The 13920-nt window shown below is 36.8% G+C and overlaps 1 protein-coding gene across 1 annotated transcript in view; it reads right to left on the bottom strand.

Annotated features, from left to right (window-relative positions):
- PGM5 (phosphoglucomutase 5) overlaps window positions 1–13920 on the bottom strand; it is a 68137-nt gene that overhangs the window by 42603 nt on the left and 11614 nt on the right. The window contains exons 5-6 of the mRNA XM_031610312.2: window positions 12522–12712; window positions 11421–11575 (exon numbers count right to left, since the gene is read on the bottom strand). Of these exons, the coding sequence (XP_031466172.1) occupies window positions 11421–11575; window positions 12522–12712 (346 nt within the window). The remainder of the gene's footprint in view (window positions 1–11420; window positions 11576–12521; window positions 12713–13920) is intronic.

Here is a 13920-nt window from a genome sequence, read left to right as displayed (position 1 = left end):
TCAACCAAAACACAACACAGATGTGAAGACAGCCAGAACATGACACCAAACTCTGTTATGACAGCAATTAAAATTGGAGTTTCTGTATTCCGATTTGTCCAAACAATAAAGAAAACAATGGCATTAGGTATGTCACTGGCTGATTGCACAGTCTCTTCTTCACCTCATTAGCACTGCAATACTGCACCCATCCTCTCAGAGCTGTCAGCAGGATAGCTCAGAAAATGACCAAGAAAAAAAAATAGTGCAGTTTCTCTAGTTGGATAATCTCTTGGATTTATAAGAGAAAGAAAAAATGAAAGAATCAAAAGTAAGATTACTACACATCACTTTTTTGTTAATCACGCTAACTACAGGACTGCAATAGTGCTGGCATACTGCAACAAGTCCTAGTCTTTCTGGAGGTGGACATAGGGGCATAGCTGCACTAAAAAAAAAAAAAAAAAAATCAGATTGGAAGGCACCAGAGAAAATCTCTAACCAAATATGTGACCAAAGCAAGGGCAGCTATGAGATAAGACCGTGTTACTCACGGTGTTTTCCAGACAAGCACTGTAAAACTCCCTTGTTCCAAACTATGCACAGACTCCTGTCCTCTCACCATACAAATCTGTGAAGTGCCTGGTTCCATCTTGACAGCCTCTATGTAGGTACTGGTGGCTTATGTTAGGTCCTGACAATGACATCCCTTCTCCATACTAACAAATCCAGTGCTCCCACCACTCCCCTTGGAGCTCGGGGTAAAACAATATTGAAAACATGGTGTTAAAAATCTTCTTAAAATGGAAGTAAATGGCATCTGCAGCCCTACTCCCAGCAACAGACTTACTCATTTTATCACCTAGACAATCACACCGGTCAGACTAGATCTATTTTGGTTGCTTCCTAATGACGTCACCAAGATTTGGACTTCCTTACCCTACCATTGCTTTATCTCTTGTACAAAACATTCTGTGTGTTTTAGAGACTTTGAATTACTAATTTTTCTATGCAGTTTTCACAAAGAAGAAAAGTGCTTTTACAGTTTCAAGGTAGTGTTCATAGCTATAGAGTAAAAGAAAATTTAGAAGAAGAAACTACAATATGCCATAGAAACAGATCTGCTACAGCATGGCTGACATTGGCAAGGGCCACAGGATCCCAAGCAGGGACACACAAAGCAAGGTGCCCAGGACTATGCTCACGCAGCTCTTGAAGGTCTTCTGGGAGGAAAGCACATCTCCGGGCAGCCTGAGCCAGTGCAGTTAAAAAGTGGCACTTGATGTTTGGATGGAACCTTCTGTGTATCAGACTGTGCTCACTGTCCTGTCACTGACAACACTGGAAGCAACGTGGTTCTGTCTTCTTTTAGCTTAGAATACTAGATTTTGGACACTGGATATTCTTTACACCTGGCATATTCTTATACTAGAAATTACCAGAACATGAAATATATATTTCAGTACTTTTCATATATTCTAGCTGTAGAAATGATTTAAATAATTTAATTCTGTTTTGACTGCAGTGTATTATTTGAAAGCAAAAGTGATTTCTCATACAGTAAACACAAAGCTTCAATGGTAAATTACAAGATTATTAAGAAAGGAAAATTCCATTCTCCTTTAGTATTAGGTTCTCCTATGAGCACTCTTTCTCTCACACACACATATTCATAACCCTTTTCAGAACTCTATTCTGATTTTGGAAATATCTTAGTCGTCTTTCACTTCTGCACAGAAGGAAACAGACAAAAATGTTTCTGCTCCTACAAAATTAAACTGACAATTCAATTGACTAAGTCTTAAAGATCTGTTCTAACAGGGCTCCCAGATGTCTTCAAATCATGCTACGTAGCCTGGCTCTGTCACAGTCCTACACAGACCTTGTTCAAGACCCCTAGAATGTGAAGAATAATTTCCTGTCTTCTTATTTGGAAACAGTATACATAACTTAGCAGAACATGCTTAAGAAACATACATACGAAATAGAATTTTAAACACACTGTTTTGACATTCTGTGCCAGAAAGGTTTTCTTTGACATCAGCAGGAAATTTACCCATGAAGGTCATCCATTTACAGAAATCCTTTGATGGGAGAGGTCAGTTTTGGGCTGGTACCAGCTGTGCTGTCTGGCACAGATGAAACATGTTCAGACACATTAATCCATGTGGGAGCCTTTGGAGGCTGTAGCCCAAAATAAGCCCATGAAAAAAAAAGGGGCATTTATTTTAAACACTCGTAGTGTTTTCTTCAACTGTCTTGCTGAAAAATTTCTCCAAATGTTTAAATTAAAATGCTTTTGGAATTTTTTTTTTTAATCAGGATATTTGTAGAAATTCCTAATGCTTATTCATATTTGTATGCACTATGAGATATAAGACAGATGCACTGAGAGAACTACTGACTTCTGTTTCCCAAGATCTGTCTATTGCACAGTGCAAGACTTACTCAGAAAGACCAGTAAAATGTTTATTTTTCTTAGGTGGTTTTCACATGCTGCATGTTAAGCCCAGACATATGTTTGTTTGTTAAGACTGCAAGTAAACTTACTTCTTAATAGGTCAGTCATGTCTGTAGTATATATTTACATCTCTCCAAAAATAGAACATTGTTTTAACCTTGGTGGACAAACTGTATAAGTAAAAGTCACAGTCAAGCTGGAAGCTGTACATCTTTCAGTTCATCTTTCAAAAGATGAGAGCTTTCAGTACAATTTTCTGCACTCAATCCTTTGAACAGCTCACTGCACAACCAGTGAACCTGCTCACTGCAGGCTACAGCACTATACCTGCCCACTTTATGCACTGGCTGCAATCCAGTAACTGTAAATGAGAGTAAGGCTGCCCTGCAGCCTGCCTTTTTTAGTTGCCCTCAGAAGTGACCAGTGAATCCCTTTCAGGCCCAAAAACTAAGCTGTGTGCCAAGTAAGTCACAGGACCATCCTGCCATAGAGGACAACTCCTTTTTCCTACTGATGTAGGACACACCTACTGTCCTTTTCTTCCCAAGGAATGAAATACAAGCACTGCGAAACATAAACAAACAATTCATTCTTACAGAAAGTTCAGGAATACACAATACATTGATGATAACTGCTAAATTACAAGCACACTGTAGAAATGAAACTAAGGCACAGCTAATGAATGGATGTCAGTGTTCTGTAAAGACACTTCTTCCTCCACAAAGCTTTTGAAACATGTAATATATGAATAAATAAAGCACCTATCTTTTAACATTTATTAATATTGCAATGTCTTTTTAAAAGTTACACTTCCTGAACAAATGTGCCATCATACAGTGCTAAATAACTTTTTATTATACTCCCAACACATTAAATTATATTCATGAAAGTTTAATGCAGTTGTCTTTTACAGTGTTCTAGGACAGACCTTCCACTTGTTCTATTTCATTTAATTTAAAAATGGCTTGTACGTGACATTGAGTTGATTTGACAGAGGTGTCTTAAAAATCCACAACAAGCCTCTTACAGATAAGAGAAAGTGAGACTGACTTATCTGACTAAGGAAGATAACAAGAGCAATGTCAGTACTGGCAGAGCTTGAACAAATCACAGTCACAGCAGTGAATGCTTTTACCTAGCTGACAGTAAACCAGTTTAAATATTAAATTGGTTAGTTAAATATTAAATATTAAAGACTTCTCCACTTAAATTGGAGAAGTCTTTATTTTGGAATATCCCTTACAACAATAAAGGGCATCAATGCCAGGCAAGGGCCATGCATATCCAGCTTCTTGTGTACACTCTGGCATTAAAATAGGTGGATTAAGAATACTGAAGAAAAGCAAACAGTTGCAAGCCACTGAGTTACAAGAGGGACAAAGAAATCCATACAGTATTTGTAAATTAAAAATTCAAGGAAATAGCCACAAAGACACAAGCGGAATGTGATATGCTACTCTCCATGGCTAATCAGAGTTGCATATTTCTTTAGTTGCTACTGTTTCTTAAACAAAACTAAAAGGTCCCATTCATTAAATGATCGAAAAAAAAACTTTTTGTTTTGTTAGTGTTTACAATTGGAAGATTAAGCTCTAAGCTTTACCTTTGAAATCTTATGTTTCTGCTTCACTGTAGATCTTTTTCACTTTATATCCATCACTTAGACTTCATTTTTCAAACATGGTGTTTGAAAAAAGAATTACAGTCATTGATCAAGGTAAAACTTTTCATAGGTGCACAGACACGAAGGATGCCAATGGAACTACTGATGCTCAAAATCCTTTGAAAGTAAGATCAGACTAGGGAGAGTTGATTGATAATCTCCAAATTAGAGGTTACTTTTGAAAGCAACAATTAATTTCCTGGTCTACAAATATCTTACTTAGAATGAACTCTTTGGGAGCCATAGTTCCTGCTTATATAAGTTGATGCAATTCCTATACTTACTTGCTTTATTCTAAGAAAGTTTGTATCTGTATTATTATTGAAGAAGTGCTGAATATGTCTAATACCTTTGTGTCTATAAAATACTCAACATCTTCATACAGGAGATGTGAATTGTAATACCAGACCTGACTGAGTTAAACCTAGCTGGTTATCAACAGAAATTTCACAATAACTCCTTGAATAACAAACATATTGGAATAGATTTTCTGTATTAGGTATTGCAGAAAACCTTCCATCAGAAAAATAAAAAAGCTTCAAACTGTAACCATGAGTTGGACAATACATTGTCCAACAAAAATCATATAAAGAGGGTCCAGTGCTTCACGGAGGAAAGCAGGCCTGCTTGGGGCTGTATCCTTCCATTGAGTCTTGAGTTTAAAGCATTAACTCTCAGCAGCTCTATCCTAATTGGTAACAGGCTTTGGAACTGCTTTCAGAGGCACATTCAGACCTTCTCTCTTTGCCTTCCTATCAATCTGTTAAATCTTTGAGCACAGTTTGACTTTGATACACAGTAAACACTAAATCATCATTAAAGCTTCATTACATCCTTGTGCTTTCTCTCTACTATGACAGTGTTTTAAATGCCAAAGAGAGACGTTCATTATTTGTTTGTGGAGGTAATATTTGCTCCCCTGGTGTTTCCAGGGAGAAGTCAGAGACAAAAGCAAACCAACCTAATCCAAGAATGGTGAGGTTCTCTTCTTGGGCAAGTTCTACAAGTCAGTGCTTTTGTTGATTCCTAATTCTCACAATTAAAAAATAAAAACAAACAAACAAACAAACAAAAAAACCAAAAACCCAGTCTTCTGGAGTAGTGTTGCCCTTCTTTGTGCACTAATCAAGGGGAACTCAGCTGGTAATAGTGATTAAGCACAAATACAGCCTTCCCCATGCGACTGGCCAAAACAACTTGAAGACACTTCTCTGAATTATTATCTTTCATTCTGTCTTTGTGTTTGCTGCTTATAATGTCTGGGGTTTCTGTCCTACAGGAATAGGCAAAGCCACTTAAGCAAAGTTTCCTACTGTGCTGCAGAAAAAAACAACCCTACTCCAAATTTTCATCCTGTGAATTTAAGTTTCTTGCTGACTGAAGGGATAACATTCTTTCTGCATTCAGCACAGCATATTCAAAGCCATCACATCTCTACCTTTCACAGCATGAAGACACTTCGTTAAGCAAGTCAGCATAGACACCATCACAGCATGCCCTCTCAAAACCTGACTCTTGCCAACCGGACAGTAAATGGATAGGCAGCAGACACTGATGTCTCAAAGCTGCATTAAAAGGGGGGGCTACCAGGTGTAAAGTCACTGGGTGCTGAGTAGTGAGGTAACCAGCTCTGCTCAGACTGTATAGTTAGAGCATACAAATGCTGTTGTAATGACCTGGCTGTAAAAACAAGGTATCTGATAATGCTAGCCATAAGAGAATTCTCTAAACAATCCTCTTTTCCTGTACCAAGCTGACTACTATTTTCCACACTCACTCAACTTCTCCTACATAAACAACTTTTGCTCACTCTTCTGATTCTCATTTTGTAGACCATGAGCTAACAACTCTGAATTCCATTTCCTTTTCTGTTAAGCAGAAATCAGATAAACCAGAATACAAGGATATGAAAAAGAATAGTTTGTTGAACAGTGTATACAGCTACACATTCACAACAAGAAAAAGAACACCTATCTAAGGTTATATACCACCAGAGAATTGAAGTCTGGAGACTTACCACCACAATCCTGTTGATGTTGGACCAAATTAAAGCAGATGTTTCCTGTCAGATGTTATACTCTGCCTACAGTACACACAAGTGTACTTCAGCAGTCACTTCAAGCAAACATATGTAAATGTTGAACATCTTAAGTGAATTCTCTTGTAAACCACTGCTCTGTTAGTGTATTTCTAATCAATATTTAAGTCCTCTAGATTATTGCTTCCTGCTGTTTAACAGCGCACACTGAAAAACTGTATAGTAACACATTATCCTGCACAGATATGAACAAAGCACTAGACTTTCTGAATCCCTTCCTTGAAGTATTACACATGATTTTTTTTTTATTAACTGAAAGAAAAGCTTTAATAGGTTTAGATTTAGGCTTAACTGTGGCCATACAGAATGGATGTATCATAAGAAGAGGTGGATTTTCTTTGTGTGTTTTTTTTTTTTTTTTTTTTTTTTTTTCTTCTTTTCCAGATGAAAAAGGTCCCCCGACCTCAGAAGACAGCAATACTACTGAGCCAATTTTTTAACTCTGGGCCATTTTTTAACTTAGGTAATCTCAACCAGGAAAATGCTTCCATGCATTTTAGTGTTTTATGGAGTAGTGACAGTTTTTAAATCCTAGCTGGACATGCTTGCAGTTAGCATTTCCTTACCTCTTCTGGAAGACAGAGACCTAACAAGTAGAAACAAGTTTTCTTTCTTGTCTAGGTACAATTTGTCTAACCTACTGCACAGATGTTATAGTTATATATATTATATTACAAATGTTTCCATTTCCCTTTTCAGTCATCTTTATTTTAATATAGTTTCTCATTTTTCACTGTTGGAACATCAAAGCACTAAAAATAAGAACACCAACATTCAACAATGCAGTAGAAATGACTTTTAATCAATACATATAAGCCTTAAGTTAGACATTTCACCCTCCTTAACAATTCATGGTTTCTATGCACAGTATAACATGCTTTTTTCTAAGCACAGGTGTGAGATGAAGGACTCAAAAATTCTCTAGCAAGGAAAACTTCGATCAAGGATGAACAGAACAAGGAACATTTATACAGACACAGTAAGTCCGTAAGACCTCAGGTCCTAAAGAATTTGGCCAAAGTCGTTGCCAGACCACTCTGATATATTCAAAAGGCAAACTGAAAGAGCCTTCTGAAGATAGCGAGCAAATACCAATACTGCCTTCAAGAGGAGCAAGGTCTAGAAGACTATAGACCTGTCAACCTCACCTTATTCCCTAAGGTGAGGTGGTGGAGTGACTCGTTGGGAAATCAGTTCCAGACCTACTAAGGACAAGAGCGCAACTGCAAGTAATCAACATGGATTTATGAAAAGGAAATCCTGCACATCCAATTTGTTAGCTTTCTACAGTGAGGTGACTAGCTAGGTAGACAAGGAGAGAGAAGTGGACATTGTCTGCACTGACTTCAGCAAGGCTTTCAACTCTCTCTCCCACAGTAATGACATCATGATGAAATACACAGTAGATAACTTTATACATAGGAGGATTGAAAATTAGCTGAATTTCAAAGCTCAAACTGTTGCCGTCAACAGCACAAATTCCTGGTGGAAGAAGTCTACTACAAGTGTTCCACAAGGGTGTATACCACAGCCAACACAGCTGAATGTTACTATTAATAACCTGGAGGATTGGATAAGAGCATATTCTCAGCAAGTTTGTAGCTGATAGCTTGTAAGAAAGAGTAGCTGAGACACTGGGTAGTTTTGCAGCCACTCAGAGACCTTAACAGGCTGGAGAAATTGGCCAACAGTAAACCTCATCAAAGTCAACAAGGAGCAAATGCCAAACCCTGCATGTGGCAAGAATAATCCCAGGCACCCCATATATACACTGGAGTCAAAAAGCTGGAAAATAGCTCTACAGAAGAGAATCTGGGGTCCTGATAGATGATAACTTGACCATAAGCCAACAATAAGCTTTGAGGCAAAGAAGACCAACAACATCCTGGTCAGCACTAGGAAAAGCAGTGCCAGCAGATCAAGGGAGGTGAGCCTTCCTCACTGCGCAGTACTGGTGAGGGGGGATCCGGGATCCTATGTCCAGTGCTGGGCTCTTTGGGATAAGATATACATGGACTTAGTGGAGCAGTTCTAGTAAAAAGTCACTAAAATGACTAAGAGATTGGAGCCTATTACATACTGGGAGAGGATGAGAGAAGGGGCTATTGAACCTAGAGGAAAGAAGGCTGAGGAGAGCATATTAGCAGTGCACATAAAAATCTGATTGGAGGGAGGAATAAAAAAGGATGGAGCCAGACTCTTTTAGTGGCGTCTAGTGACATGACAAGAACCAATGGGCACAAACTGAAAAACAGGAAATTCTGCTTCAGGATAATTTAAAATAAATAAATAAATGAATAACACCTGTTTATCGTGAGAGTGGCCGAACAGTGGAACAGGTCTAATCAGAGTCTCTGTGGAGTCTCCATTCTTGAGGATACACCAAACCCAAGCAGACTTGAGAGAATGCTCTGAGCAGACATTAAGCTAAATGATATCCAGACATCCTTTCCAATTTCAACTACTACATGATTGCTTCCTTCTTTTATGTCAGAGTTAATATTCACAGTATACCTTTTAATTTAACTTTTAATATTTTATTTCCAGTGTATGAACTCAGAGAATGAACCATATGGGTAGATATACAATGGACTTCTCTGACAGTTCTAGAGTATACAGAACACAATCCACCAGAAATGAAAAAAGGGATCAAGAAACAAAAAAGCTTATAAATTAAAAGCAAACATTAGTGAGCAGTAGCCTGAAGCCTATTGCAGAATTGCACCTTGCAGCATTATCTTTTCTGTTGTAACATTCTACTCAGAACAGAAAATATTTTCCTCACTGACTTAATTAGAGTGGAGGTGAGATATACAACAGCAAACAGAGATGGTGCTGTCACAATAAACAACATGCTGTCTACTATCAGACATACATTCTTGAAGGACAGAATTTCCCTTTCTATTAGAGATGCTTCAAGTCTCAGAATTCTAATACTAAACATTAAACTAGTGTGCTACCTCTACACAGAATTGCTCAATCTTGCCTTTTTTCTTTTTGCCAAAATCATATTACAAATATTCTTATCCTTCAAAATGGATTTTTTTTTTCTTGCAAGTTGGCTAGTTAGTTTGTGGGAATAGAACCATGAATGCTTTAAGCATATTCTTTCATACTCACTGTCCAACGGTAATATTTCACTGACATTAGGACAACTCTCCCTTATGTATATGGGCATAAGAAATCAGATTCTAGTTCAACTGAAGCTCCTTCAGCAATATACTACATTTCAGACTATAATATTCTACAATTTTTTTGAAAAATACCTCTTACAGACAACTGTCTTTCCTGGAAGTTAATCACTGCTGTAATCCTGGAAGACATGATGGCTCAATAATTCCTCCACTCAACCTTTGAGGAAGGTGTTTATGACTGTTTACTGTGTGCCAAGGCATGTACCCAGTGCATACACAGAAAAGCTACTTCCTTAAAATGAAGTATCACATATGACTTCAAGTCTAAGCTGGGCTTTTTCAGGTCTGAGTTCAGCACTGGCACATGTAAGTGAAGCAAGTAAAGAGAATTCTGCCACCACAGATCAGAATATCTGGACATCATTACTGCACTGTTACAAAAAGTTTAGAATTCAGGTATTTTGAATTTTCAAGATTCTAAATAAGAGTCCCAAAAGAAAAGTGATTACCTCTGAAAAGATATAACTTTTAAATATTCAGGAAAACAACAACAATCTTGAAACAAAAGAAAAAAAAATATTGAGGTGTCCTGGAGCAAAGTAGCAAACTTCGTAACAATAATTATTTGGCAGATGACAAGGAAAACATTTATATTCTTCCATCGTTTTTATTTAATAATTAGACTTATAATAATTATAATATTATATATAATAATAATAATAATTTATTTAATAATTAGGCTTAGCTCCACAGAACTGACTAAGGGCAGTAATCACCCTAAAATAACTTGTGCACCAGAAGGTCAAATAAACAGTTATAGACATCAGTCAAGTAGCCACTTGGTCATAATGGGGATTTCAGCACATTCATACTTCCTGGCATATTTACCCAGCTTTAAGAAAAGTAGAAAAACAAACATATTTAAAGGCCATTGTGTCTTTGAGTCTTACAGGAATGCATATATCCCAGGTCACACTTCCAAAACAAACTGCTATCTCAATATAACAGTAGCTTTCATTTCAACAGTGAGATATTTGGATCACTAAACAGGCAGGATAAAATGAAAAAAACCCTGCAATCTAACCTGCATTTTCTTACAACAGACTATTCACCCACCAGTAAGCAATATTTTCCTAAAGATTCTGTCAATCATTAAATGAAATTGCTAGCTGAGTAAATTAGTAGATTTCTGAAACTCCCAAATAGAGACACACCCTGATATTCTTGCTTCTCAATGAGTGTAATCAACCTTTTCATAAAATCTACATTTCATTTTAAAATGAAATGCTTATGTTTCTTGATTAGACACATTTAGCAGGCACAACCAATCGCTCTTGTACTAGTGAAGCTATGCAGCCAGATTAACACTGAGACACAATGATCTCTGTGATCACTCCTTCCACATAGAGAATCTAAAGCAATAACATTTAGCTTAATCCTCTTATGAGGAGATTTACAGAAAATTTAGGCCTGGATGAAACTTCTTCAAAATCTAGCTGCTAACATAGGATGCACTTTTTCAGTAAATTGGTTAGAAACAAATTGGCCTTGTCACAGATAGCCTTGTCACAGATATCATTTCAACCTGTCTTGGAACTGGAAATGGATTTCAGGACTACTAAATACCCTTTCCAGAACATTTTATATCATAATAAAAGACATAATTAACCTGATTAAAACAACCAGTTTTGTGGAGTTTTTTTTTTTCTTAAATGCTTGCTTAGTACAGCACTTGCATTTTAACTGTTTTAAAATTCCATGATTTGAAGAAGGAAGGCTGCCAGATGAGACTATTATTTAATCAGAAAAAGGATGAAATTATTTGGAAAAGGAATTACCCCTTACTTTTCATAATATCAGAAAGATCTGACCTATTTATTTCCTTCTCAGGGTGAATTAAACTATTTTAATCCAAGTAAAGGTTAGTAATATTCATCTGGCTAAGATCAAAGCATCCTTAAAACAAATTAAAACAATGAAACACATAAGCACATAATCAAATGACTTAACGATTTTGCAATTGCTTTATAATACAAAGCAGGGAGATAATGTAATGACAAACATGATAAAGATGTTCCATCTTACTTGTCCAGGGCGGTACTGGTGGGCATGCTTCTACCAAATCCTCGGACACCCATCTGACAGAAGTATGGAATGCAAGACAGATTGGCAGCAATAATTGCCAATGAATCAGACGCATTAACAAAGAAACCATTTTGGCCAAGGATCATATAGCGGTCCTGGAAAAGACAAGAAATACAGAAATGTGTCTCAAATCCTGTGTTTTGGTTTCTCCTCTTAGGTAAACAGCAGAAAGAGGGTGTTTTTTGTTTGTTTTTTTTTGTTTGTTTTGTTTTTGTTTTGTTTTTTTAAAAACAGGCTTTGAGTTACTTGTATCCCTCTTAAGGCAGAGTAAATTTATTGGCATTGTCCTGACAGATTTATAAGCTTGCTATCATACTCTCATTCCCTCCAACAAACAAAAGCTCCAAATCAGACCCTAGCCTGAGCCTCCTACATTGTACTTCAGTAGGTCTGCTCCTGCCAGGGAATGCTTGTGTAGGAGAATCTTTCTGCCAATTGCACGCACTGTACAGTGAGTAGGAGGGTATTTTGTGTTTAGAGACCACAGAAAACAGCTTCTGTTCTTCAGAACCTTTTCATCATTTTCAAATCTTGACAAGACAGAAAGTTGTTTTTGCAATGCTTTACTGATATGTTGATAACATGTCACAAAAACTAAAACAAGCAGAGAATATAATTCAGTATTTTATTCAGCTAAAAATCTCGCAATTTATGATGTTAACCAAAACTGACTTTCTTTAGTTACTACTGATTACTAGTTAGTTACTACTTAGTGACAAGTTAACGCTATCTGCATATGTTGTCCTTTCCCACACAGAGAAATGTTACACCAGAAGAAAACAAATACAGACAAAAAAGGAGAGGAGGGAAGGGGAGGGGAGGATTCATTCTGGATTCAAATCCTGTTCCACTTGCAAACATCTGTAGGAATTCCACGTGACTGATTTACAGGTACAAATTCTATCATCTATGCTTGAAAGTAATGTTATTCATCTTCAAGAACTGTCTGAAAAGCAAATGAATTATACTTACATGTCCAATTCCTGACAGCAGACAAAACAATAACTAAGGTGAAACTTCCACACCAGTCAGAATACTTACTCCATCAGCATCAAAAGCAGCTCCAAAGCCATACTCTCCACCTCTCATAGCCTCCAGCAAGGCAGTTGCATATGTTAAATTGGGATCAGGACGCTGTCCACCAAAATCCTCCAGAGGAATACAGTTTATAGCAGAATTTGCAGGAGCTCCTAATTCATCACAGAGGATTCTTCTCACATAAGGTCCCATAACTGCAAAAACATAAATCTGCCATGCAATCACAAAAACATATGCTTGATATTCGAATTTTTCACAGTACTTCAGAGACTTGACACAAAACATACTTCCAGCAATTCTATACATCTGTCCTATTAACAGAAGGGAAATCATCATTTCTCAGAAGAGAATATGGTCACTCCACAAAGATCAGTTGTTCATTAAAACATTAAAACCATGCTTCTTCACTAGCAGAAGTGAGAAAGTAACCACTGAATACTGAAAGATAGAAGTTGTTTTATTTAGCAACTATTAGGAGAAAGTAATTAATGTACAAACATAGGGTATTCCTTACTGGAATAAAAATAATATGCTATTATAGTATAATATTTTACATGTCCTGGACTGCTAGCAACAGTTTAGCAAACGCAGTAGCAAAGAAAGTAAGCAGTAATAGAATGGAAATAGGGAACACACTTCTTTCAGATTTCTCACACTGAAATAAACAGGTTTCCCTACTGAAAAGTTTGCTGCATTTTTCCTGTTGTCACATGGATAATAAATAAAAACTTTCCTACAACTAATTACAAAATAACTTCCTTTTTTCTTTAATCATACAGCCAAGGAAGACTGTGGTTCATGCCACCATATCATAATTAGTATATGCAGCGTTGTGGGGCATCTGAAAATATCACACAGTTTCATTATGAAGCAGCTTCTTATTTCACCTACCACCCAGATTACCATGCCATGCCTTCTCTTAATTTCCTGGTAAGACTTACCAATTCTAACCTTATCTGCTGAACAAATGCATATACATCTCCATCGTTTAACCAATTAATCTACGTTTTCAATAATTGTAAGGAGTATTTTCTATCACTTCAAAAATAAGAGGATCCTAAATACACACACATCTGGAAATGATGTCATTATCAAACTGTACCAAAGATTTTTCAATTTCACAAATAAATATTTTGATCTTATGGAGAAAACTGTAATATTAGTTGCATCTGAAATCTATGCTTGTGCATTTGGTGTCTGAATAGCATTTTTTAGTATCTTGTAATAGATGAGGACATCAGAGATCTACACATTATTTCAATAACATTCCCTCCAGAAGTGTATGTGATGAAAGGCATTCCATTCCTCATTGCTCGGCCAACTCACCAAGGATTCCTGGTAGCAATTTATTCAGATTCAACTAATTTTCATTGAATCACAGAATGGTTTCGGTTTGAAGGGA

This window comes from Phasianus colchicus, chromosome Z, assembly GCF_987193195.1.
Source record: "Phasianus colchicus chromosome Z, bPhaCol1.hap1.1, whole genome shotgun sequence".
Lineage (NCBI taxonomy): Eukaryota > Metazoa > Chordata > Aves > Galliformes > Phasianidae > Phasianus > Phasianus colchicus.
Note: the sequence above shows the minus strand (reverse complement) of the source record. Positions and strands in the feature narration are given on the sequence as shown.